The 27,988-nt window shown below is 40.9% G+C and overlaps 1 protein-coding gene across 3 annotated transcripts in view; it reads right to left on the bottom strand.

Moving 5' to 3' along the window:
* Nucleotides 1–11,087: 11,087 nt before the first annotated feature.
* CYB5A (cytochrome b5 type A) overlaps nucleotides 11,088–27,988 on the bottom strand; it is a 38,143-nt gene continuing 21,242 nt past the window's right edge. Inside the window, exons 2-6 of one of the 3 annotated variants that reach the window (XR_014139533.1) lie at nucleotides 20,738–20,866; nucleotides 18,661–18,690; nucleotides 15,663–15,686; nucleotides 14,562–14,596; nucleotides 12,426–12,636 (exon numbers count right to left, since the gene is read on the bottom strand). Coding sequence is in view for 2 of the 3 variants with exons in the window: in XM_081801022.1 (XP_081657148.1) it covers nucleotides 12,367–12,636; nucleotides 18,661–18,690; nucleotides 20,738–20,866 (429 nt within the window). In the remaining variant the exon portion in view is untranslated. Of the gene's footprint in view, nucleotides 12,637–14,561; nucleotides 14,597–15,662; nucleotides 15,687–18,660; nucleotides 18,691–20,737; nucleotides 20,867–27,988 lie in introns of all 3 variants that reach the window. The other 2 variants (XM_006742642.3, XM_081801022.1) reach the window with 2 other exon arrangements.

Raw genomic sequence — 27,988 nt, 5'->3', positions numbered from 1 at the left:
ACTCAGCAAACTGGCCGAGCACAGGTCTTCTGGAATCCTTGAGGAGAGTCAGCCTGACACTGAAGAGGGGCACAGAAGACAGACTCCTGCTAAGCTTTTGCTCTGCTGAGAAGAGCTTGAGGAGAAATGAAAAGACTGTGGAATGCAGTTTGAACTTGAAAAACTCAGGGAACCAGCCAAGGGGCATAATGCTCAGCATGGATGATCCTGGAAGATAACTTACAGTGAAGAGCACTGGAGACAAGAGCAAACATCTACTCCATGATTTCCCTGAAAGGATTTTCTCTGCTATATGAAAACTTCAACCAAAAACAGAGTTGCTTTAGATCGTATTCAGTGTTTCGGGGTAAATCCATGACCAAGCTCATACCAAAAGGAAAGAGAAAAATGTTCTCTCCAGTTATTGCTAAGCCTCAGCAGTGCGTCTTAAATGCTGAAATGATCAGTTTTCTGAGAAGGAGAGCGTCACTTGGGGCCCCCCAAACCAGTAGGTTTTAGTTAAAAGGAAGGCTTTTGGGTACTGGGCTTGCTGCCAAGTAAACTTGACTAGCCTGGAAGAGTCCGCAGACTCAGGTCAGGGGCAGGCTTTGCTGAAGTCATGAGATACTGCAGCTTGGCAGAGATAAAGGGTGCTTTCACATAAGCTAATCAAACTCAGGTCCAAGAGCACAGAACTTCCCTGACCCTCGGATACGTAGCCAGCCTTGCCCTCCCTCATGTTTGCTGCTGATAACCTTCCACCCTCCCTTGTCCTCCATCTTTTGGACAGGCTCCAAGATCCAGGCACCAACATAGCTGTTCATAGGGTTTCATCAGCCAACAGGACCCAGCAAGTTAAGAATATCAGAGCTTTGTCAGCTAACATCTTTCTCTGCCTCGTGCTGTGCTAAGAAACTCCTGGAGTCTAAAGGCACCCGAGCTCCAATACACAACACTCAGCCTTCTGACTGCAGTTCTTAAAAATCACTATCTTTAAAGGCTGAGGAGAAGTTTGCCAAGTGCCTTCAGCACTGCCTCGGACTTGGTGACATCGCCAAGGCTTTTGGCCAAGAGTGATATCAAAGTGGTGTCTTTGTACGAACCATCTGATGGTGATGGGGATTAGACATTAGAAGTCGAGATGGGGCTGGGGGAGCAGCTGAGGGACTTCACTTCTTATTCAGTCAACAAACACCTCCCATGTTCCAGGAATTAGAAGAGGCTCTAAGGACACACCATGGAACAAAATAATGGCATGGCCAGATCCAGGTGGGAGGAGCCAGGGAGCACGCGCAGTGACAATTCAGAGAAGAGCTGAACGTGTGAACTAAGGTGGTGACATGGGAGGTGGAGAAAGGAGATGGGTATTAGAGTTGATCAGTCATTCCAGCTATTGCTTACTATCGATTGCAGAAGTCTAACATTTTCATTCAAACTGTGTAACAGGACAAAATATAAAGAGCCCCTCCTCTAGCCTCACATCCCACACCTTACAGGAGGCCACTTTTAACAGGTGGCTGATTTTAGGAAGTGATGTTGAGGGGGAGCAGGATGTCACCGCCATTTCTGGTGTGACCTGGGCAGACACTTCTGAGATAACAAACCAGAGGAGAACTATTTCTTAGAGGATGAGTGTACTTGGAGCTTGTTGAATTTCTTATGTAACAGCTGTATTGAGATGTAATTCCCATACTATACAGCTCACCCACTTACGCTGCACAATTCCATGGGTTCTTAGCACGTTCAGATATGTGCAACCATCACCACAAGCAACTTTAGGACATTTTCATCACCCCAAAAGGAAACCCAGCACACATTAGCCACGACTCCCCATCTCCCCTCAACCCTCTTCCCCAGATCTAGCCAACCAGTTTCCGTCTGTATAGGTTTGCCTATTCTGAACACTTCCTACAAACGGAATCATACAATACATGGCCTTTTGTGACTGGCTTCTTTCACCTACCATCCAAGGGTCAGCCATGTTGTAATGTATATAGCACTTTTTGTTGTTAAATAATACTCCATTGCAACAATCAATCCATCAGCACATCTTGTTAATCCAATCCATTCATTGATTGATGGATGTTTGGGTTGTTTCCACTTTTTGGTGATTATAAATCCTATGAACATTCATGCACAAGTTTTTGAACACCTGTTTTCAATTTCCTGAAGCATGTATCTATCAGTGGAATTGTTGGGTCCTATGTAATTCTATGTTTAACTTTTTAAGGATCCGCCATAACGTTTTCCATAGTGGCTACACCACTTTATATTCCAACCAAGAGTGCACAGGGGTTCCAATTTCTCCACCTCTTTGTCAACAATTATCATCTGACTTTTTGATTACAGCCTTCCTAGTGGGTGTGAAGTGGTATCTTGTGTTTTGATTTGCATTTCCCTAATAACAAATGATAATTGAACATCAATTCATGTGCTCATTGGCCATTTGTATATCTTCTTTGGAGAAGTGTATAATCAGATCTTTTGCCCATTTTTCAATTATATTTTATTGAGTTGTAAGAGTTCTTTATAGGTCCCTTATTAAACATATGATTTACAAATACTTTCTCCCATTCTGTATGTTGTCTTTTCACTTACTTGTGTCCTTTTAAGTACAAAAGTTGTTAATTTTGGCAAAGTTCAATTTATCTATTCTTTTGTAGCTTGGGCTTCTGGGATCACTAAGAAACCACTGCTTTATCCAAAATCATAAAGACTTAGGCATATGTTTTCTTCCAAGATAATTATGGATCTTTTACTGTGTTCTTGAACTGATGAACTAAGCAATGAATGTAAAGGTAATGCTACTCCTTTGTTACAGTATTATTTTTTTCCATCTGACCATTCTCAACTGATTTCTTCCTAAAGAGCTATTGACATGACAAGCATAATCATGAAACTGAAATTCAGTTCAGAAAAATATTAGAATAATGAAACAAGAGTTTTCAAAATTGAGTTTTCACCCCAGGATACATGTCACTTAAAATTATGGGAATTTCGAATTCTTTCTACTAGAACTTCTAGTTGTTCAGTTACTTCCAAAATTCTCCATGGCTCCAAGACTATTAAAATAAATAAAATTTCCTGATCTAAAAGTGACAACATACCATTTTAATGGTTCCTTATATTTCGTGGACTGAAGGCGAAATGCTCGCAATTGCATATTTTGCATTGTTTTTCTGAGGGACCTAAGCTGTTGACACAAGCAAATTTGTTTCACTTGCTTCCTTAAGGGAAGGTGATGATGGATTACACAACTGCCCCACATGCCTCACACCAGGATGTATGAATGCTTCTAGCAAACTTCAGCCTGGTCCTAGAGAGACTCCAAATGCCCTCAGATGCAGAGACCACCTGTGGGATCGGAAAGACCTGCTGCCCACTCACCCTCCTTAAAGCAACTCCCCTTGATGTGTCGGAAATGCTACTTTCAAACCTCATGCAGGCTTTGGTTCATCCTGAAGTTCATGACTCATTGGATTCTTTGGGTCACCAGCCTCAGTAGGAAAAACAGACTGTGACCAGGAAGATACCAGGCTGAGGCAAGAGTAGAGAAAAACAAGCCCTGCCTCTTTCTCCATTTTTAGGACTTTCCCTGACAGATGCATTGTTCCCACCTACAACTTGGGATTTGTTTGCGATCTCGATGGAAATTTCACATTTCACAATCAAAACACAAGTAGATTTAGGTTTCAAAATTTATGCAACAATTTCGTCTCTCGAATTCTCAAACATTTGTTGACTGACTGCAGAATGTGCCTCCTGATAGAACCCTTCCCTCCTCATCTACCATGATGGAAACACCTTGGATCCTTTCCTACTGTTTCTGAGATTGACGTCCAGGTTTTCTGCATGAAACGTCTTCCTCCCCTGTTGTTGCTCCTTCCCCAGTCTGTCCCCACTTCTGAGTGGCTGAACACAGCAGATGTGGAAGTCTAGCCCTGTGCCTGCCATCACGTCTTCACCCCTCCCAGCAGGACCACAAGGCTCGCCGAGAACACGGACCATCTCATTCCCCAGCACCTTACATGCAAGCCTGTGTTGCAAATGCTGATGGCACAGGAGTGGACCCTGATCTCTCAAGGGGGACTCTGTACTGAGTATGAGAGTTCCCCACCCTGGGGCCAAACCAAACTGCACCTGGAGAGATAAAGTGAACACAAATGTAGTCAGAGAGCAGTAGAAAGAGGAGTTTAGACACTGGTTCTCAGCCCAGCCTCACAGATTCTGTATATGGATGTGATGTGGCCATATGCTGTAAGCCATCACAATTACAACTTGTTTTGCTCGAATTTCACATATCAAATACCTTATCCTAACTAAAAGTGATCTTTTCTCTAAAGCAATCCAGATGGAGACATGCAGACATTCAATGCACATGTGTGCCAGACAGAGGAGTACAAGCTTGATGGTCATTTCTCATTTTTTTTTTAAAGATTTATTTTATTTGAGAGAGAGCAAGCGTGCACGAGTGGGAGGGGCACAGGAGGAGGGAGAGAGAATTTCAAGCAGACTCCATGCTGAGCACAGATCCCGATGCAGGACTCGATCTCACAACCGTGGGATCACGATCTGAGCCAAAACCAAGAGTCAGGCACTTAACCGACTGAACCACCCAGGTGTTCCATTTTGATCCTCACAATACCTGAGAGTCCGCTCACACGTATGGGGCAGGGTTAAGTACAGGGGAAACACACATAGTAGGTCTGAGTATTTTCAGATATGCTAACATCTGCTAATGGCCTAAAAGGCTAGGTTTGAATTTAGGATTTTCAGATTCCTCAAAGTTCTACAGCAGAAGGTGGCAGCACCAGGAGAACCAGCCCCAGCCCTGGTTATGCACCAGCCATGTCCACATTCATAGACCCAAGGATGACGACAACCACCACAGACAAAGGTAAATCCATGGCACAAACCATTCCCACTAAGGCAGGACTGTTAATGGATTCATTCCCAAGGACTGTCTGGCCTGAAATGAAGAGTCATTCTAGTGAGACCTTTTCGTGACTGGGGCAGATCAGATTTAGATAATCATAAGAACATGGGATGTGTAGGTATTTGTGTCTCACTGGGCAAGTACAGTTATAACTGGAGAAAGGCAAAAACAAGGTACTGGATGTTCTGGCCATGAAAGTCAGAGTCTGTGGCTTCTGAGGGGAGTCCAACTGCGGTTTATGGTGGCATTGGGAATAGAAGAGAAATTGGTCCAGGGAAGACCAGGGGTCTCCAGCATCATGGACAGATCAGAGTTTCTGATAACAAATCTAGCAGTCTGAAAGTTTACCTCCTCCACCCCCCACCTTAGCAATGGCCTGAGAGATACAGATGGTGGGGTCACCTTTCCAGGACAATGTTGGAGTGAAGGGAAGAGAGAGGAGAGGGACTTATGTGTAGGAAAAGTACGAAGTCTTGATCTGGCGTCTCGTGTGGAAGCAGTCTACTTTGATGTTGACTATTTTGTTGTTGTTGTTAATTTGATTCTGAGGTGTCTCGTGTTTGCACAGGACCAGATGTCTGGTGGCACCTTCTTCAGTTGTAACACGGGCACCCAAGTAGTGACACTTTGTCATTTGTCACTGGTGTCAGTGATCAAGAAGTCTTAGTAGGTCCTTCCCATCAGTCTTGCTTTTGTAAAAGCATCAGAGTAAAACAGTAACTGCACGTCAGTGACAAAAGACTGTAAAACGTCCACTGTTAATGTGATGAGGAAATGTAGTTATTTCCGCGATACACAGCACTTTAATAACTGAAATTATGACTAAGGACATTATAGCAGGACATATCAGATTTCTAGGAATTTTATACAATTTCTAGAATACTTGCAACAAATACCTACACAACACAAAGAAGGCTTAGTATGACTTATTTGACAATAGGTCCCATGTAACCTAACATATCAAATAAGGCTAATTAGTTCAACATCTTTCTAAAAAGATAAGGTGAGATAACAAATCTTCTGAGATGCAGTAGGGACTCTCTGGAAAAAACTGAAGTTATCTCCAGCTCAAAAAGACATCAATTAGCATTTGGCTTGGGGGGAGTTTATCAAAAATATCAAAAGGTTTTAAAGCACTTGGTCAAATAGGATCACAGGCCACTCTGAAACAATACTTAGTTATCCATATAATCATAATGACAATTAAAGACTTCAGGCAAATACAGTTAAATAGTTGTGTAAAAAAACTTGGCTCTATCAACAGAGAAGACTCAGTTTTCTTTAACAATCAAAGTCATGATAAAGACATCATGAAACACAGGAAATTATTATTTTTTTAAGATTTTATTTATTTGAGAGAGAACACACACATGAGCGGGGGGTGGGGGTGGTAAGAGGGAGAGGGAGAAACAGACTCCCTGTTGAGCAGGGAGCTTCACATGGGGCTCAATCCCAGAACCCTGATATCATGACCTGATCATGACCTTTGTTTTCGAGGCAAATACAGAATCTTTGTTTTCTAGATTACTTAGAAAGGTAAGGAAAACCCTTTCACAATCTCTTATCAAAAGCAGACCAAAAGTCCAAGAACACTTTGCCCTTTTAACAGAGAGAACACCCAATTCTAATTTTGCAGATTACTTTTTTTTTTTTAGAGATTAGGCATGCATGGAGGGAGGCGGAACACAGAGGGAGAGAATAATTTTTTAAAGATTTTATCTATTTCTTTTGGGGGGGTGGAGAGGGGCAGAGAGAGAGAGGGAGAGAGAATCTTAAGCAGACTCTGCACTGAGCACGGAGCCCGACGTGGGCGTGATCTCATGACCCTGAGATCACAACCTGAGCCAAAACCAAGAGTCCAACGCTTAACTGACTGTGCTACCCAGACTCCCCAGGGAAAGAGAATCTTAAGCAGACTCCACACCCAGCACAGAGCCCAGCATGGAGATCAACTCGGGGCTTGAATCTCACAATCCTGAGATCATGACCTGAGCCTAAATCAAGAGTCGGACGCTTAACCAACTGAGCCACCCAGGTACCCCTGCAGATTACTTTTGACATTAAATTCATTCATCGAAAAAAATCTTAAATTCTAATCTAAGCCAGCTTGACCACACATGAAATTCTTTTGCAAGGATTCCTTTCCACAAACTTCTACAACTTTTTAAATACCCCTTCAAATTTTGTCCTGTTTTTCCTCTTTCCCATTCTGAAATACCCAGCTTCACTTAGGGCAAAATCACTCTCTTTCCCCTCAACAAAAGTGCATCTTCATTCCTCATACCTTCTCTTACCAAAAACACACATCTTACTTTCCTTACATACAGAAATGTTGCCCTTATTATTTCTAGTACCTTTACATAGGTTACAATTTTTAATGCTTCAAATACCTTAACTTCTGAGGAAAATAAGAAAGTTAACAATTGTGAGCTTTTACTGTAGCATTCTCTGGCAAATTCACAAATACATTTTATATTTTCTAGAAACACATGTTTTCTCAGTGTGGCACAAAACATGTTTACTCCTAGACTCAAATAGCTTTAGTTGCTCTGTAAAAAGAAGCCAAAAAGGAGATAAACCTATCCATATTTGGTAATCAATGTTTCAGTATTTTATTTAGAAATGACCTAGGTATTCAAGGACTAATTTAACTTAACAAAACTTCAAGGTTTCAGGTTACCAAAACATTTGGGAAACTATTTAAAAAGTTCACCTAAAAACTTCTGACCCTCTTATATCTATTTAGTTACTCGTTCTCTCAGTAATTACGTTTAATTATGAAAATTTCATCATACCAGGTTATTTTTCCTGATGACCAATTTTATAAACTGAAACAACATGAACTTATTTGATTAATAAATCCAGGTAGGATAAAAGATATGTGTGTGCATTATATTTAATGTTGATCATTCTAGACATGTCTATTTCAATTAAACCAACAAATTTTAATCAGCTTTAATACTGGGTATTTTCCGAGATCACATGAACCCGAAAAGTATTTAGGCCTCTATTCTATTTTTGAGAATTTTATGAATACTTAATTCATATAAGCACCTAATTTTAAGTCAATTAATTGAATACAATTAATATTGTACATGTGGGGGAAATACCCATGTACAATACATATGTATAAATACATATACATATAGTTAGAAGTCAACAGAGACCTTATAGCTTTTGTTTTAAAACTTTAGCCATGAGACAGGTAGAATAATGCAGAACTTCACTAGCTGGATCCAAATTGTGTGTCTGGAAGATGAAATAAGTAAAGGTTACCTACTCAGGTAACTAAAGCTTTTTACTAGTATTTGTGGAGAAGACGCTTAAGATTTTCCTTACCCTCAATTTCAAAGAACCTTATCCCCCTTTTGTTTTTCTTCTGGTAAGAATGACCTAAGTGTGTATTTCAAAGACATGGCCTAGCTAAGAGTGTGGGGACACCAGGTAGAGCATTTACATCCCAAAGGCACAGGGGGAAAAAACACAAGTTCCTCCCAGAAGAGACTTTGTTTCCTAAGGCCAGAATTTTTATAATACTGACCAGCCTTTTGAGATCGATAGAGGTGGTTTTAGAATTGTTCCCAGAGCTGCATTTCTGGTTTTACTAAAATTTGTATGGTAAGGACAGTTGTTTTTAATTCCTCAAAGAATTGGATTACTGCCTAATGACACCAAACGGTCGACTTGTCCATCTAACCACTTTATTTTCGATTTGTTATGCATCAGGAAGAAGATTTCCAACTAAGATGAAAATCAAAGATTTCTATGTTCTGTATTTAGACCTGTTTGTCTTCGGGAAGTTTTAAGTAAATCCTTTTTTACAAAGCCTTTTAGAAGGTTTTTCTCTCCTTCTGGATGCATAGTTTTTAGTTTAGGGGAGAAGGCCTAAAATAAAAGTACGATCAGGCACTAAGTATCAGCTTCCAGTTTGGCCAACTTTTGACCACAGAGCTACTTTACAAAAATCTTTTAAATATTTCGTTAGTTACCTGCTAGGACAAACAATAAATATTTTTGGCAGGAGTGAACATCCCCTCTTGGAAGACAGGTCCCCCCAAAGAGGGTGCAAAGATGACTACTTTCCCAAGATCCAGAGAGTCACTACCAAAGACAACCAAAAGGAAGAAGTGACAACTGTCATGTCCAAGGCAGGCAGAAAACCAAGCCAAGTTCTTAGGACACAAAACGAGACAAGCGAGAAGGCAAGAGCTATCCCTGGGGAGAAAGAGAGAGTGGATAACCAGCGGGTTGGATCTGGAAAGGAAGAGACAACTCAAGAAATTTTATTTTTCCCCTTCTTGACTGGGCACTGCAGACAGAGACTCAGGAGAGCTGACTCTGTAAGGACCCTCACCCTTACCCAGCCTCTGCCAGTTTTCCCAAGACCTCATCCGCAGGCCCCAAGTGGGCTTAGAGAGTGTAGCTTCAGTATCTACCAGAATCTGGCAAGGTTTTCCGTTCATTTTCAGTTTCCCTTGGCTGTTTAAGGGAATAACAGCCATTTACCAAAAACTCCCCTAGAGTCCTGTCAACTCTGGGAGAGGCCCATATGGGAGCTCTCCTTTGAGAGCAGAGCTAGAGGCATCCATAAGGCCATTAACTTGGCAAACTTTGTTTATGGCCTGTTCCTAAGTCCCTTTCAAAGTTCTCGGCTGCGGTCATGAGTTCTGTCAGACTGATGGGAGCTCAGTTCCATCCTGGTTTGTCTGTCTGAATCAGTCTACTAGCCTCAGGAACTGGTCCATTTACAAACAGGGCAGCAAGACCAAGGTTGGGTGGCCTCGTTTATTGTATGCAACCGGGATGCCATAGGAAGAGAGCTTCCAGACAGTCTTGAAAGTCTGCCACAGATTCATCTTTTTTGTTTGCTTGTTTGAATAATAAACCAAATGGGGCAGGCAGGGAAAACTCCTTCCGACAATGGCTTTTAAAAGGCCAACCACCATTTTGTAAGCTTTTTCTGGTCCATGAGGGAAGTGTGTTTAAGAGCAAGGATCCTAAATATCTTCAGGTTTACACCAATCTGCTTCATGCATCCATTTCTGGGCTTCCTCAGGGCTGACCAGTATGTGCATAAGCCCACAGAGATCTGAAAGCCTGGGGTCTGTGGCCCTGCTAATGACTCTAAATTCTTCAGGAAACTTTTGGGGATCCTTCCTGGTCTCAGGAAATTCTCTATGGCCCCTTAGTTCAGTCTTTGACCAAGAAGTTTAAGATATCTGAGGAGGATCTTCTGCAACCCGGGGTAACCCATTCTGTTTGTTTGGTTTGGGAGCCCTGGCTTTCAAAATCTTGTCTAATGGGAACGTTCCTCATAATGGCCATTGTAGTTCTAGACTGTATTTAGTAAAACTTTGTCATTGTTGTAAATATCCACAGCTTCTGGGACCACAGTTCTTAGACAACAAATAAGCAGTTGTGCCAAAAAGGTGGTGTGCTCAATTCCTGGAGCTAAGGCTTTGGGTCTTCTGGAGCCAAACTAATACCCAAGGGGATGTGTCGTTGGGTTGGGGACTGTGTGGTGTTCTACACTGCACCTCACCACATGAAGACTTTCTTGAGGTTGGCAGGTGACCTAGTGTCAATCTAACCTGTTCTGTGACCAACTTATGGATAAAGTTGGGTGGCAAGCATTCTAACAGCTTTTAAGTGCTCAGCCCATGCCCACCAATCATGTAGGTTTGGGCTTCCAAGATTCCCATTAACAATAGCCTTTAACTACACAAAACACACTGGATCCAGGCCAGCTTACATCAAACCCAGTTTGACCCCAGTTGGGATGGGACTGGGGACAGGACTAAACCAGCAGACCCCAAACAAATGGCCAACGGTGGAGTGAACCAGCAGCAACATGGAATCAGAGACTTACCCAAGGGCAAAGGATCCTGATCAGATGGGGACTGTGGACTGGACCACAAGTTCTCAACATGAAATCAGGGACTGTCATCAAACGTGAGGTTAGAAAGCCAATTAGGTCAGGAGCCTGACACAAAAAAAGCAGAGCTCAGAACCGAGAGGAACTTACCCACGGCCCTCGGAAACGACGAGAAAGACAGAGAAAGCAGTTTGTGGGTACCATGACTGTGTTTCTCGTGGCCCCCGAAGCTGTCAGAAGTGTCCTTCAGATCCCATCACTGCCACCCAATCTGTTAAAATCCAAAATTCCTCAGAATAAAATGTAAAGATCTTATTTTTATTCAACAATTCATCAATCGGGCAATATCGTGTCTGGCAAATAGAAAAATGCTCCAAAGAGCTGTACCAAATGGAAGACTTTTATGGGCAGAAAGAGACTTGAGCAGAGCTCATTGTTTCAGGCAAAGTCATCTTCCTTTGAGGGGTCGGCAGCTGAGGGAGGGTGTCCACCGGGGATTATCTCGCTAGTGCTGACCAGATAATTCCAGACTGACTGGCTTAAGATTCCACTCCTGGGAGAGGCGGAAACTGCCATCAGTTTAGGTATCAAGTCTTGGTGTGGTGACATGGGTTTAGCACAAGTGACTCAATTTGGGGCCTGTTGCCTCGTTTTAAACAATGCTCTGTAATTAAAAAATTCCTTTCCAAGGTGCTTTAGTCATTTCTGAAGAAGTCCATTGCTTATCAGTTGGTTAGCCTGCCAATGGAAACTTGCACAGTCATACGTAACTACGAAGTACTTAGTAATTCATCCTTTAAGAAAAAAGGATAGGGCAGAAAATAAAGATGACAGAATTAGTCTACTGGAACTCCAATGAGAAAATGAACTGAGCCATAACAGATTTCCTCAGGCCTCATCACCACCCATTTCTTCAAAAATCAGACTCCAAATGTCCCATAATCTCTTTCAAATTTTGTTTTTGTGAAGTACAGAATCAACATTTCCTTAATGAGTATATGAACAGTTTTTGCTTCTGAATGAGGAATTTTTTTAAACTTTAGAACCTATATGACAGAATCTCTTCAGTAAATTTTTAGTCTGTGAGAGGGGACAGATAAAATGTCCTCTCATGGTTCACGGGTTTCCTTTTATGTTGACTGTATTTTTTTAGTCAAGGAAGAGGTAAGTCTTTTTCATAGGTCCTACAGGCCACCTTCTCTTTTTATCATCTATTTCAAGTAGAACAATTAGAAATCTTTCATTTCTGAGCTTTTCTTAATTCCCTGGGAACGGAAACTACACTGCAGCAGGCAGTACTGGGTTGTTCAGGAGAGAGGACGTAGCACAAGGAGGGATGTGAGGACACTGCCCATCGCACGTCATATAGACTGCTCGAGTCTCAACGATTAGCACATTAAATGACTCTGCTAAACAATCAGATTCTAAATGTTAAAGGCAGTTATATACCAAATAGACAGGCAATCGTGGTGGCATATTTTAAAAGCCAGATGTATTTTTTAAAAGATCATGCCTACAATAAGTAAATTATGTAGTGATGGAACATCAAAAAAAGCTGATGAACAAAAGGCACAATTCAAAGAGTTCGGGAGTAGAAAGAACAGAAGAGTTCTTTTTGGTTTGGTTCAAAGTAGGAGAAAAGGGAAACAGGTGTATTAAAATTGTTTTTCAGGTGAAGGTTTCTGTCAATTGAAGCAGTTAACACTGGCTTCTTTCTCCCTGGTCCAAAGCAGTCTTTTCTTTCCTCCACTTCTGAGCATGAGTTTAATCTTCTGCTGTATAGAGGTGATACATCAGAGCCACCAGCACTGCTGAGACGGCTGGGATCACCCAGTTGGTCCACCAGCTGGAAAGAAACGGCAATGATGCTTGCATGAGGTTCGGCGCACGGGACTCAAAACCTTTGCTCCTTCTACTTACCGTGAAAATCACTGTGGCATGTTTTTATTATCTCTCTAACTTGCCTGGATGAAACGTCAACTCTGAGTTGTTAAAAGCAACATGAGCACCACACATGCCCTAGTATACCAACAAGTGCTCTAGCTTTGGAAGAAAATTAATGACCTCCATCCCCATTCCACTTAAATCTATTTCTCTTAACTTACACAAAGAGCTATGAATCACTCCCCCAACAGATGCTACCTACAACTAGCGACTTATCTAAGGACATCAACTCTGGGTTACGTATCACAAGTTCACAAAAGCAAATATTCCTTACAGGTTTTATTCTACTTACATACATTAAGAATTTAAAATAGCACTAAACTGAGAACAAGAAAATCAAGGTGCTCATTTTGGGAGAGCCAACCACAAGCTCTATACCCATGAGAAAAGCACATCTCCTGGACTGTGAAGTTAAGGAGTTTGAGCCATAGGATTATTAAGGTTGCTGCGAGCACCACAGCTCTATGTTCCGTGATTCTGTTTTGAAAATCTAACCTTCACCCATGCACAGATTTAACACATTAAGAAACAGCATGCCCAAACTACTTAATCTGTGGTCCATAGGTGTAAACTCAGAAAAATCCCTAACTTACACACTGTTTTAGCCCTGGTGCATAGAATTTTTGATCAACTAAAAATGACAGATTACAGATCAAACCAGGGACAAAGCTAGAATGATCTTCAATTTAGATATGAACCTATAGTTTCCTAGAAAGCAGAATGTGAATTAAGCCAGATAACTCCTATAAAGACATATATTTTGTCATAAACTTTCTTTTTTTTTTTTTAAAGATTTTTATTCACTTATTTGACAGAGAGAGACACAGCGAGAGAGGGAACACAAGCAGGGGGAGTGGGAGAGGGAGAAGCAGGCTCCCTGCAGAGCAGGGAGCCCGATGCGGGACTCGATCCCAGGACCCTGGGATCATGACCTGAGCTGAAGGCAGTCGCTTAACCAACTGAGCCACCCAGGCGCCCCTTTGTCATAAACTTTCTATCCTTTAATACTCTTCACACATCAACCCATGCAAAGATTGTGTTCGATACAAAGATTTAAACTGCAAAAAAGATTACAAATGTAACTTTCATCTTGGTGGGGTTTTTAGTTTTCATTTAGAAGGAAACTTAACCTGTCAATAAAACGTACAGTGAAGGACTACTGCCTGAAGGCAGGGAATGTACCAGAACACTGACAGACTGGGGCAGTTCCATTTGACAGGGTGAAATAAAATAGGCATAAATGTGTGGTTTTGAGCTTGGGGCCAATTATCTCTGTCTACCAGAGAGATATATGCCAATTATGCAAGTCAATATGGTAGAGCTGCCACAAATGTTAATAGGATCTTGGACTGTGACAAAGAAATCCAGTCCCTAGAACAAGTGATTCATGCTACACTTGAAGGAACACTGAGCTTAGGGAGATGTAACACTTAGATATAAACACTTAGGGAGATATAATCACTACAATGTAAGAAACAGACCATATATTGAATAAGAAAGGTTGTTTGCCTTGGCAGGAAGACTGTGTAGGCCACAGGACTACCCTGGAGAAAAAGAGACCCAACTTGTTCTGTCCATACTATAGAGTAAATGCAGCTGGAGGACGAGATTTGGGGTTGTTCTAAAGAGTGTCCAGAGTCTGAGCTGTCTGACAATTGAGGAGGGGATGTCCTGAGTCATCTGGGCACCAAGTGGAGATGACCCTGGGCTGTCCACTGAGAGGGGGCACAGTGGGAGCCTGAGCCCTCAGATGGGGGAGGAGCCCTAAGCCCACCCAGACTCGACTGGCCTTCTGATCAGTTACCTTAAGAGAAAATTACGACATACCTGGAATTAGAATCAACAGTAGTAATGAGAGTTTCCTGAAACAACAGAAAAAGTGAACTTTAAGGGAACATCTGAACATTTATTCAATTGACTAAGAACTTCTTTTAAAATAAGATCATAATTTTCAGTGTATTCTTCAAAACACATTGAAAGGGAAAATTGTATCATAAACTTTTACTAAAATGCCTATTTTCACCATTTTTTAGAAGAAAAAATTTTAAGAATCATCTGTATTTAAATTACTTACGGACATAACCTAGACAATTTGAAAAAAAAAATTTAAAAATAGGCTACATAAAATATCCTCTACACAGTACACATCTCAATAATGTAGAAACTGAAAACTGATTATCATATACACGAACACATAACCCCACCACTACCTTTAGAAAGAAAAGTTTAATTCTTTAAAAGCATGAATGAAAACTTCAATAAAATCAGTTATTTCATTCAAATTTTATGTGAAGTAAAAGTGTACCCAAATTGTATTAAAAGACATGTCAACCAAAAAGAGAAAAATAAAAACTGTCATTTAAATTATCACACTCTGGACCACTACCTCTCCTGGCCTTCTCTAACTCTGACAAGACAGCTCTAAAAAGTGGAGGCCTCAGGAACTGACCTCACCAGGTCACCAGCCAAGAAACCTCCGAATAAGGACGCCCTGTGTGTGTGCTGGGGTCTTTCACAGTTGGCCTATTTTGCCTTCCAGAACTTTCTACGAGAACTTCTGTCAGTACCATGAAAGTGAACTAATTTTGGCTCTTGAAAAATACATACTTCCCCAAACAGATGAATAACTAAGGCCTAAGGAAAAATAAACTTTCCTGGCTTGAAAACTAAGAAGCATTCTTTAGAAATTTCACACCAGCGAAAGTATTAGTGCCTCAAAGGAAGGTAGCCATAAGTAAGGCAGCTTCATCTGAGAGTTCATCTCTGCAGTTTCCCAAAGCACAAGATAAGCCATTAGCAAAATATCCACACTCTGCAGTGAGGCAAAAAGCTGCACAGAGCGAGGCAGCGCATTCATTAGAGAAACCCCAGGAGAAGGCAGAAAACTGTTAGGGAAGAGCAAGCAAATCAGTTAGGAGACCCACAAACCTGGAAACATGGCCTTTAAGATTCCTGACACAGTAGGGGGGAAAAAAATAAGTCATTTAAAAAGAAAACTTCACATAGTTATTATCTTTTTAAGCAATGTTAAATCTTAGCAACTACAAAAAGTATTCATAACTACTGCAAGATTATTTTTCAAATTTTGCGTATATGAATAAAATTAACAAGGATTACCAGAAGTCACTGGACTGTGCAAAAGGATTATTCCACTATTAGATGACATAATAAATTCTGAAACTGGAGCACAACAGTTCATTGAAAGTAAAATATTATTGTCACAATAAGAAAGTTAAGCCCAGAAGAGTAAACAGAACTCAGACACAGATCTGTTATTTTGTTATACCAAGCACGTGCATTTTACCAAACATGCTGACAACTCTAAGGAAACTAGGCTGGCCTACCTCCTCGTTCATCACTGCCCTGAGCGTTAATGCTAAAACTTTTAGGGTACCTCACCGCCAGCAACAACAACGATCTTCTAAAGAGCTGTACTTTAAAAGATTATATACATTTCTGAGTGTTTATTATCTGTTAGGCTCTTAACCCAGAGATGCCTGAGAGCTAAAGCAAGTTTGAATTACCATTTACCACACTGATGAAAAAGGAAACTGAAACTGTCTTGCCCGTCCAATGGTCTGAGGGGCCTAAGTTGGGCTTCTGTGTGTAACTAACAAATATGTCAACAACTAACAGGCAGAAAAGACTATGGTTTTTATTACAGGCTCTGCCACCTGTTCACTCCATGACCCTGAGGGGTTCAATTTCACATAGGAAAGATTAATAATTCCATCAGTACATGAGAAGCTATATAAAAATCATGCAAAGTACATCAAGTTTTTGCAAATCAAAATCATCTCATTTATACATTTAATCTACTTTAGCCTATTCCTTAATTGGAATGCTTTCCTAAAAATATCAGGGACACTGATATTTTTGCCTTTGGAGTACAGAGCCTACAGAAGAAGCTTAAGAAACTGCACCCGCCAAACCTGAGATGGGTGCTAGCCATGGTTCTGCAGTGTGACCTTGAACAAGGTCAAAGCTTGCAGCAAGGTCTGAGCTTCACTGTTTTTACCTTCCTGGAAGGTCTATGGATCCCACAGGGATATCATGAGACCCAAACAAAGTCACTTAAATAGCAATAATTTGAATACTACTGATATCCTCCATGTAAGCAAATTTAATAGATACAAATTTGTTTAAAAATGCATCATTTCTAGGTCTACAAATATCTTATCTTGGCAACTAAACACCATGTTTTCCTTTGGGCAGGGTCAAGCTAATAATCTTTGTTGCATCTTATTTCACAATTCAACTAGGTATTTTCAGTGGCAACATTGAAAAAAATCAGACCACAGCTTACATTTATCAGCCTGGAGATAGACAGATGGTTATACAGAGACACACACACCAAAAGAAATACCCAAGGACACTCTCTTCTGGCAAACTAGAAGCGTAAGAAAGATAAATCCAAAAGAGTAGTCGTGTATTTTTTTCATTGTATTTGCTTATGTCCTCTAAGAAAGACAGCAAGTTCTTACCCTACTTCGGCTGATCTAATCAAAGTCATATATGTTCTAAAAGAGGAGAGAGTCTGTCTTTGGGAAATACAGCAGTATGGTAGGAGACCTGCTTACCAACTCAGCCCTAGTTTCTGTTTGTAGGCATTGTCGTTTGAGATATGACTGGACCTACATTAAATCTAACTTAATGTAATGAGCCTTATCAAATCCTTTATTATAGCTGAATGATTTACACCAAGATTATTAACATCCTGAAAACCTAACAGGAAAAAAGTATATACTTTTTCCCTGACCTGATTATGGAGAAAAAGCAAAGACTACATGCATCACAGGATTTCAGTTACCCAAAAAGTAGCCTCAAAAAAGGTGCTAATGTCGTATGACCCAACAGCAAGAACTCAGCAGCTGTTACAGAGGCAATTCAAATTCTGAAGTCCATTTTTTGTCTTCCCAAAGTACTCAGATCACCAACACTGAACTTTCTGAATAGGGAAAGGAGAGACTATAAATGAAATTGCTTTGTAAGAAATAGCATTAATCAAGACTTATATTATACCATCTGGGGTATGAAGGTAAACATGGCCTTTATGCTCTATTGGATTTACTGCTTTGATTTTGCTATAGATTAAAGAGAATGTCTTGTCAACAGCAGCTAGCAAATGAGTTCACCAGTTCTTTCATACAAGCCCTGTGGAGTCTCACTGTTGGGCTCTAATAAAAGCAAGAACAGAAACCAAAAGGGAAAAATTATTCTCTCTTTCTGTGGTTTAAGCAAAATGTTCTTCCATGGTCCTTTAATTACAGGCCGACAACTATTCTGTCTGCTTGTACTTGTCAGGGACTCTGGTTGTTGTCATCAATTCTTACTATGGATTTTTCAAATATAAGTGAGAAGACCAGCTCAGCGAGAAGGGCTAGTGAACCAGGGCATAAAATTAATATCCCCTAGAATATATTTTCCTTTCCTAAGGAAAAATGCATCAAAAAGTTATTATTTAATTTGATTAACATTAAATTCAACCAACAAATACTTATTTAACACCTATGTCCCAGGGACACGGAGGTAAAGAAGACATGGGTAGTGTCCTCCAAGGTTCAAGTATTAAGACCTCTGCTCAGATTTTAAGTTCTCTGAAAATAAGGCTCGTGTCAAATCTTTCAGATCAAAAGCACAGTGCTACTTATAAAAGTAGCTCTTCAAGAGGTATCTACTGATAATTATGGTGAAAAAATGATGTATGGAGAGTATTACAGAGAGAACACACAAGCTGTCCTAATGAAACACAATGGCTGGTCTATACACAACGTATTTTGCTGAGCCAACAGGTTACATATTCATCTAACCTATGCTGGCCTGGCCTCATTCAAATAGCTGAAAGACTTCTGTCCTCCAGTTTGACAGGTATGAAATACAGTGAAGATAGGCATGGCCACTGAGACACTGGGGATGACACACTTACCGAAGGCTTGGTTAACTTTGCTCTATCATCCTGCAATTAAAAAAAAAAAGGCACATTACAGAATGAAAGAACATTTACAAAAGTACCATGTCCAAAGCAGTCACTTTTACTGAGATTTTTTTAGAAAACATTACTATTCAGTAACTAGCACTTTAGGTTCATCTATCTAGGTTGTTAATTACAAAGTTTGATCCATCTGACTCGACTGCAAAAATTAATAGCTGATTAAATGATTAATTTTCAATCTAGAGTTCCAAAGTTTAGAACATCATCCATGATAATCATATTTATATGTTCATGTGTATATACATTTATTAGACTTGGATTTTAATCTTCAATTCAGGGAGCAGCTGAGACCTAAGTAGATTATTCCCCTGCTATCCTGTGAAATGAGTGTATGTATGTTTGTATACCTGTGTGTGTGTGTGTGTGTGTGTAATTTTGTGTCATATCCTCAGTGAATTCCTGCAATCTCCCAACTACAGGGTTGCAATTTTCTTAAACCTCTGCTTGAGGTAGTCCAAATTAAGGGTCACCTAAAGGTGACCACAGGGAATCCCAGTAAGCAGATAAGGCAGAAATGCTGTAGTCGCAGTCTGAAAACCCACCTCTTCTACACCTACAAGTTTGGAAAGGAAAGAATAAGGACAGAATCAAACATTTTAAGGAAAAGCCTCTCTGGTTACCATAAAGCTACCTCACTTTGGTGAAGTATGAAGATCAAGATGAAAACATGTGGGTGAATAAACTCTCCAGGTAAGTGAAGCTCATTCTTTCAGAGTACCCCCTCCTACCACCAAATAAACAAACAAACAAAAAAACCCTACCTCCCTAATTCAATGGAAATTGCTCTAAAACAGATTTCCTATTTTTAGGCCTTCCATAAAGAGCCTTTAAGCTTTCCTTCATTCATATCATTGCAAGAAATATCAATCAACTTTTTTTTTTTTTTTTTTTGGCAATGTTAAATTTCTTAGCTTGGTAATTGGTACACAGGAGCTTATTTGATCAATATTTTATGTGATGCACCTATTGATTTGTATTTACCAAATGTTTTATAATAAATGACAACATTAAAATTATTGGCAAGTATATTTGGCAATTATATGTGATTTTTATTACAATCATAATGACAGAACTTTTCATATGGATTTTTGTTTTTCAGTGGTTTCTCAGAGTGCGTACTTGGGCTGAGGCCACATGCCTACATTAGCCCGCTTCTAATAGCGCCCCCACCCCCTCTGGCTGGCTCCCCGTGAAGCAGCACGAGCTGGGAAACAGGAGACCCTGCGGCCCAGCTGAGAAGCCCAGGTGCTCTCTAGAGGTAAGAACAGTCGAATGCATGGTGTAGGAGGCTGCATCTGTTTGGAGAACTCCGCCACCTCTTCCCAAGTATTCAGCTACCTTCCAGATAACTTTGGTTGACAGATTAGCAAAGTTTCATATAGTCATTCAAAACTGCCACAGAAGGGCCTAAATTCATACTACAGCCCCGGGTTTATATAAAAGCTAAATTAGGGAGCATAAAGTCAGTCCAGGGATTGGCATCGACCGTGACGTTTTCAAAGATCTGGAGTCAAGTAAGAAGAGTGAGGAGAATGTGTAAGTTTTACAGAAGCCAGAGTTTATTCATTTAACAGAGGTGGTTTAAAAATTTTTTAATCATTTTTTTAGAATTGAAATATCCTCAAACTATGAGAGTAGAAGAGAGTTTCTTAAGAAATATTTCTTAAAATATTTTAGTCAAGGAAAAAAGAAAAAAAAGAAACCATGCTGGGTCAATGACCCCCACCTTCTAAAATATGTTGCTCCGTGACACTTCATAGTCTGAGAGGCACTGTCCCCCAGCCCTGGCCTTGGGTTAGAGGGTCCTGACTCTAAGCGCCAGTGAAAACTGCAACCAGGGAAATGCAAAGAATTTTCTGATCGATTTGTTTATGACAAGAGTGGTGTTATATAATCAGGAGGAGTTGTTTTTGCTTTACTTCTTCAATTTCATAATATGCAAGTCTACAATTTTGAGCAAGGTCAACCCACAGCCTTAAAGAGAAGTAAAGGCCCCCAGTAAGGTACTTACCGGATGAAGTTCCCCAATGATGTACGTTTTGGACAATTCTCTAGCATCTGTAGAGTGTCCCACATCCTCAAAACTTTCAGTAGCATCCCCTCCAGCTTGTTCCCTTAACACTTCTTCCCCACCAGGATGCTGTTTGAAGGACAGATACAAAAAACAAATTTTTTTTCCCAGGTAAATGAGTCAAAAGGAAGTGGCCAGTTTCATTAACCAAATAGGCTACTCTAGAACTGGTAGATGACAATGTGTGAGTACAACTCATCCATATGTGGATGAAAACAGCATACTCTTCTGTATTTAATTTCCTTCTTGAAAGTTCATTAGAATCTTTCTCCAATAGTCAAGATGTTCATCATTTCCCCAGATCACTCCTATGGCTGTAAAGCATTAGACACATATTTTTAATCCGCTGGGAATGTCCTCTTTGCTTTTCCATAAAGCTCTCAAAATTGTTCTTCTTGACCTTTACCCAATCTATTTTTTCTTGAGTCCTATACCCTGACCTTTGACTTCTTTGATCTAGGTGTGGACTTACGCTACTACACCTTAGATGGTAATTGTGTGATAACTCATCTTTGAAAAGCACCCTGTCTGCCTGCCAAGTACAGGAAATGTATAGCCTGTTGGACAGGCAAGCATATCCCCTGCCTGTAGCAGAACTCTCTTTCTAGTAGGAAGAAAAAAGTAAGCAAGCAGGTGCAGCAGTAACTTGCCCAAGCTGCTGCTGTATGGACAGATTATTGATGGGGGACAAGGAAGGCAAAGAAGAAAGAGCACCACTCCACTGGGGGTTGGGGTTAAGGCCTTGGGCAACAGAAGTATTTTAGTGCTCTTAGCTGCTTCTTAGCTGCTTCAATTAGTAAAACAACAGATGGTCAAAATGCAGGGAGGGGCTGACAAGGGGGCCCAGGCACAGACACAGATGAAGTCCAGAGATCCTCAGGCAAGGAACGGAGTTCTCAGTCAAGTAAAAAGAGAGTAAGTGCTTGGTTATATCACCCTGAATACTTTTATGGGTGAGAAAAACCTTCTTAAATTGAGCCTATTTCCTTAGATCAAATTTACCCTGCCCTTGAGCAAATCACCTGTAAGCACGTGTCCAATGACTAAACAAAACAACTCTCCTCTGCATAACTGAGAGCACTCTGTTCTTAATTTCTCCCAGTGACGGAAAATATAAAGGTACATAACAGAGAACGGTGGACAATTACTGTTTTGAAATCCATTTCTCCTCCTACTTTGTTTAAATATATCTACTGCTATAGAAATCTACTTGGTTTTTTTCTCTACTATTGTAAACGTTATCCATCTACATTATAGTAAAACTGGAAAACACAAAGAAGAAAATAAAAATCACCAAAATCAGCTATGGTCTTGCCATCTCAATAGGGCTGGATATACACACATGTACATGTGTAAATAATTTTTGAAAGAAAATGGAGATCATTGCCTTATGCATACGGTTTTGTTAGATTAAAAGCAGATCATAATACATGATACAGAGACAGTATTGCCTAGTGGTTACTTACTACTACTATGTGAACTTAGAAAAATAATTGTATTTATCTCATATAATTTTTTAAGATTAAATGTGTTAATATAGGTGTCTGACACATAACATATGACCGATAAACATTATCTAGCATTTTCATTAAATATTTTCCAATGTCATAAAGCATCTTTCCTCAACATGACTTTTTAAACAGCTACCTAATGCTGCATGCTGCAGGAATTTCCCAACTTATTTAAATGTCTTCTATTGAGGGCACAGAATATCAGAAGTCCACTTTAAACAAACATGAGAAGCCACACCAGGGGGATGGCTCACTCTGAAAGCCAATCTGAAGCTTCCTGATGCACTTCCAAGGCTGTGGCAATGGAAACCATGATTTGTTGATTCTGGAACAGTCTATTTACTGTTGGGCATGGACTGAGGAGTACAGAAGCAAAACACAAGAGATATAAAATGACAACTTACTCAGCACCCACAAATTATATAAGTACACAGACTGTTTTCCTTCCATGTGGGGGGCTGAACTCATGAGTTCCTTAACTTTTGGTTCCTATTAAGGATATGTGAATATAGACAAATCTCTCAGAGCAAATCATTAGTTTCCAGTTACAGCTTATCTTCAAAGGAAATTTTCAAATAAGGTTAAAAACATAGATTAGCATTTCCTAAAGCATCATAAAACTAAGTTTTTAAAATAGAGAATTTTGATTTTTAAAATGCTAAAATGCAGAAGGTAAACATTCAGCTTCATAGAGAATAACACAACAGCCTTAACCTGAAAGAAAAGGGCAACTTCTCAACTTAATTTCTGACCAAGCAAGGAAAACAGGAGAGCATGTCTCTACATGTACATATGTGTCTATCTAGCTATGATTTAGACTTTGCCTAAACCATCTCTGTGAGATAGTTGTTTTCAGGGGAAAAAAAGAAAGACATCTTGGGTTCCACTGGTTCCACTGACCACCATTTAAGAAAAATGAATGAACTGACACTAAAATACATTTGCCCCACTCCAGGGATTTTTTTAAACAGTAAAAACAAAAACAAAAAACAAAAGCAAAACAAAACAAAAAAACACACCAAAAGAACAAAGTTTTTTTCTTTCTCCCAGAATAAAATAACTCAAATCTTGATAAGACAGCAAAAGATATGGGACTGGCTTATTGTAATATCGGATATTTTCCTTGAAATATATTTATGATGTGGGGAGACACAGAGACACACACTTTGTGAAGTAAATGAAGTCTAATGATGGTTTGAAACTTGGTGATTCACCTTGTCACTCTCTTCACTCTTGTGAGCAGATTCATACTGTAGTCTTAATATGCACACATCTCATTATCAGCCTGAAGGAAACTTTCTTCCTTACCTGTCAGCACTCTTAAGAGACGGGGACACTGGTGTTGATGCCATCTTGGTTACTCCCAGAGATGGTGTATGTCTACGGTTTATGCCCAGAAGCTCTGAGAAAACTTACTATCTGTTGGGCAGCTTCTAGAATTTGAGAGGGACTCAAAGAAAAGGCAATGCTTCAAAGAGGAAAGCAGTAGAATAACAGGTGATGAAAATCATCTGGAGATTTTCTGAAAGATTTAAGGAAAAGACCAAAGTGCCTAGTCACACGCAGGCAAGATCAGAGGTAACAAAAGAGGTGAGACTCTCTTAAAGAGTCAAGAGTCCTGAGCCAAGCCCTGAATTCTGTCCTCAGAAAGCAGCACTCACGAGGGCCCCCACTCATCCCACCATGCGGTGGCAGTCAGCAGCTGTGGAGCCCAAAGAAAAAGAGATGGGACAGAATATCAGGGGTGACAGTAAGGAGTACCCCGAAGGACAGAACTGGGTGCAGTTGTGGGAAAACTAGCCATTTCCACTAGAGCTGTCCTAACATAAAGTCTCCCATTTTTCCAGAGGAAGATTCATTTCCCATTTGTGTTATTATATCCTAAAGTCAACGGACTCAACAAACACATGCCAAGTGTCTCCGTGTGCCAGACACCAAGGTGTACCAGACACATGGAGCAGAGAAGCTCTCAGCTCCTGCCCTGGGGGATTTATAAACTAATAGGGATCCCACTGGAATAATCTGTAACCGTACAACTAACTGCCGGTAAAAACCAATGTTCTGAGACAAAAGAGCACAGTGCCGAGAAGGCTGCAACATGAAGGACTCAGGAGTAGCTCCGCTGAGATACGAAGCAGGAAGGAGTCAGGGTCAAGAAGGGGCAGAGACAGAAGGAATGAATGTCCCATGGGGCAGGGAGAGACTGGGCAGGGGAGGGAGAAAGGGCAAGCCGCAGAGGGCAGGGCAGGCCACACAGAGCTCTAGGCCCTTTCAGGGATTCTGATCTTTCTCCAGCAAGCGATGAGAAGTCATTGAGAGATCTAAGAAGGGAAGGTAACAAAAGCAGATTTAGTTTTAAAAACATAATCTGGTCTTCAGAGTGAACAACAGGTATAAGGGCAGGAAAGGATCCAGGAAGACAATTCGCTAAGGCCATTACAATAATCCAGGCAAGAAAGAGCCTAAGACAGGCTGGTAGCAGCCATGGAGATAAAGAGGCAGGGAAGGACAAAAGGCAAGAGAGGAAGGACTTCTTGATAGGTTGAAGAGGGTGGATGAGAGACAAGATGCAACACGAGGATGCAGGTTTGGGGCTTGCCCGATTGAATGGATGATGGTGCCAACTGCTGGGGATGGGAATCCCAGAAGCAGACCAAGTTCGGCGGGTAGACTGGTTCCAGCAGGGCCTCCCCACACTCACTGTGTCCACATACCTGGTGATCCAATAATTCCCTCTGTCTGCCTCTGCAATATCTCCATTCCACAAGTTACCCAAACACACCTTGCTCTGACAGCATATGAGAAACCCCAGGTACAAACCAGGGAATACCAATAAAATAACTGGCAACAGCTTTTACTCTTGACATCCATAGTTAAGGGTAATCTACGGGAAAATGTATTTGAAAAGATAAAAGATTAGCACAGTCCATAATTCGGAAGACATTAACTGCCACAGCCCCACTCCACTCTTAAGGACACTTTCAGGAAGACATGGTGAATTTCTATGGTATCAACAGCAACGCTGGCTACCAGGGCCCGAAATTACATCTGACTTTCTACTTTTCGCAGCATAAACGCCCTCAGAACCTTGGCACAGTGGATCTCTTCTTAAAATGCTGGCTTCTCATGGCTGCTGGGACAGCAGACCCTCCTGGTTTCCCTTCAACCTCACTGGCCACTACTTTCTAATCTGTTCATCTCCAAGTCTCAACACGGGAGCACCCCAGGGCTCGGTCCCTGGCATTCTCCCATCCTCTACCTACACTAACTCTCCCAGTGATTTTACCTGGCCTCCAACCCAGAAAATCACTGTTCCCTAGTGAGTGCAGTTGAGTAATACCTGGCTTCCCCTGAGCTCGAGTCCTCCCACCTGTAGTAGCCTACCTTCCGTGTTTACTCAACTTCTATTCCATGTTCCAAACACAACATAACATAACCAAAACCAAATGTTTTACTTTCCCTCAGAATGCACTGTTTTCCAAGGGTGCCTGGGTGGCGTAGTCAGTTGAGCGTCTGACTCTTTATTTCAGCTCAGGTCAGGATCTCAGGGTCCTGAGATCCAGCCCCACGTTGGGCCCTGCGCTCAGCGAGAGTATGCTTGAGGTTCTCTCTCCTCTCCCTCTGCCCCTCCTGCTCATGCTCTTTCTCTAAAATAAAGAAATAAATCTTAAAAAAAACAAAAAAAAATGCACTGCTTTCTGGAATTTCCATTCTCAGGAAACAGTGCCACCATGTACCCAGTTGCTATGGTCCAAAACCAGAAGTCAAACTTTATTCCTCTCTCCTCAGCTCCAACCCACCAGCAAATCCAGGTGGCTATCTTCAAAACATACTCAGGATCCAACCACCTCTCCCCACTTCCGACACTGCCACCCTAGACCAAGCTACCAACACCATACATAAACGACCACAATGGTCTCCTAACTGGTCTGCTTCCTCTTGCCCCTTGTACAATCAGCTCCCTCACATCATCACACTATGAGGACTTTAAGAAGATGATTAAGGCAATCTAGGGAAGGGCTAATGCTAGCCTAGCCCAGGGTGGTTGGTCATAGTGGACTAGAGGAGAAGTAAAAGGGAAGTAGAAAAGGAAAACAGACATGCCTGCAGATTCTGCCCACACCTGCAAATATCCAAAGTCTTTCCAGCTTTCTGGGAGGGCAAAGTGAAACCTCCGTTGCTCAGTTCTAGCCAGTCTTGGGGCAGGTCCTCAATCCTGCCAAACTTGTTCTCCATGTCAGATCCCTCCCATCTGCCTCTGCTTGGAATGTTCCTCTCCCAAACTTTATGTGATTCCATCTACCCTTCATTCATACTCAAGTTGGCCTTTCAGAGCCCTTCGAGGATTTCCCCATCTAAAGAGCCCACCCCACACCATGTTCTCTACCCACTTCCTGTTTTGTTTGCCTTCATAGCACTCATTACTACCTATATTTATATCAATTTGTCTATAAGATTCATGAGGACAGACTTTTGTTTGTCCTACTCATCACTACTGCCCCAATATCTAGTTCAATGCCTGGCACATGGCAGATATGAAGAAATATTTATAAGTAATTGTTGGATAAATAAAGGAGACAGGCACAGGTCATTGCACACTGGCTTTGGAACCATTACATCTAACCAGTTATGTGGCTGATGACAACTTTCTCATTTCAACTATTCTAGCCCATACCACTCTCCTTTCCCTGAACTGTGAGAGTTCTTACCATTCAGAAACCATATAATTTTACGTTTAACTGCTAATTTATTTAATCAAAATATTTACTGTCTACTCTGAGCAACACATTGTGTGGGACACACAGAAGTTCATGAAAAAATCAGCGTGGCTCAAACCTGAAGAATCATGCACTTAAGCTGAGGTTAAAGAAATAACAGAAAAAACCCTTGGCCTTCACTAATACAGCCTCACAGTTCTGACTAATCATGAATGACCCACTAGGTCCTAACCATGTAGTAACATGCAACACTGCTAAACATGGAACTGAATCACTCTCCCTGAGAGTCAGGAGCAAATGAGGCACTTAGCTACTGCCCAGCATCCATAGCACAGTGCAGTTCAATGATTCTCAACCTACTTTCAATGCTGTGACATGTGTGATAAAAGCTTTCTTTGTGACAAATGGCTCTGAAAAAAAGTCACCTGTTAATAATGGTGATGGAAGTGAAGAGAAAATCAAGAAGTATAATAAAGCAATGGTTTTGTTGCCAGACATCAGAAATGGGGTTTGGAGTAAGATGTGAATTCAGAAATGGCTTCAAATTATGATACAGATGGTTCCACCAAATACAGTCTCTCCATGGAAACCAAGTGGCTCACAAAGCTGCTTTAGTGAGTGTTCTAGACCAGTACTGCCCAACAGAACTTTCTGCAATGATGGACATATTCTGTATCTAAACTGTCCAAGATAATAGCCGCTACTCACAAACAGCTACTGAACACTTGAAATGGGGGTGAGAAATTGAATGTACAGTTTTTTTAATTTATTTAAATGTAAATCAGCCATGTACGCTCATTAGCAACCACACTGGATACTGTAGCTGTAGACAACACAAAACTTGTTAAGATTTTTTATTTTTTTATTTATTTGACAGAGAGACAGTGAGAGAGGGAACACAAGCAGGGGGAGTGGGAGAGGGAGAAGCAGGCTTCCCGCGGAGCAGGGAGCCCGATGTGGGG

Source organism: Leptonychotes weddellii, chromosome 13, assembly GCF_054177405.1.
Source record: "Leptonychotes weddellii isolate Sample4059 chromosome 13, ASM5417740v2, whole genome shotgun sequence".
In the NCBI taxonomy this organism is placed as follows: domain Eukaryota; kingdom Metazoa; phylum Chordata; class Mammalia; order Carnivora; family Phocidae; genus Leptonychotes; species Leptonychotes weddellii.
The sequence above is the reverse complement of the archived record's forward strand: the minus strand, read 5'-3'. Positions and strand labels throughout refer to the sequence as shown.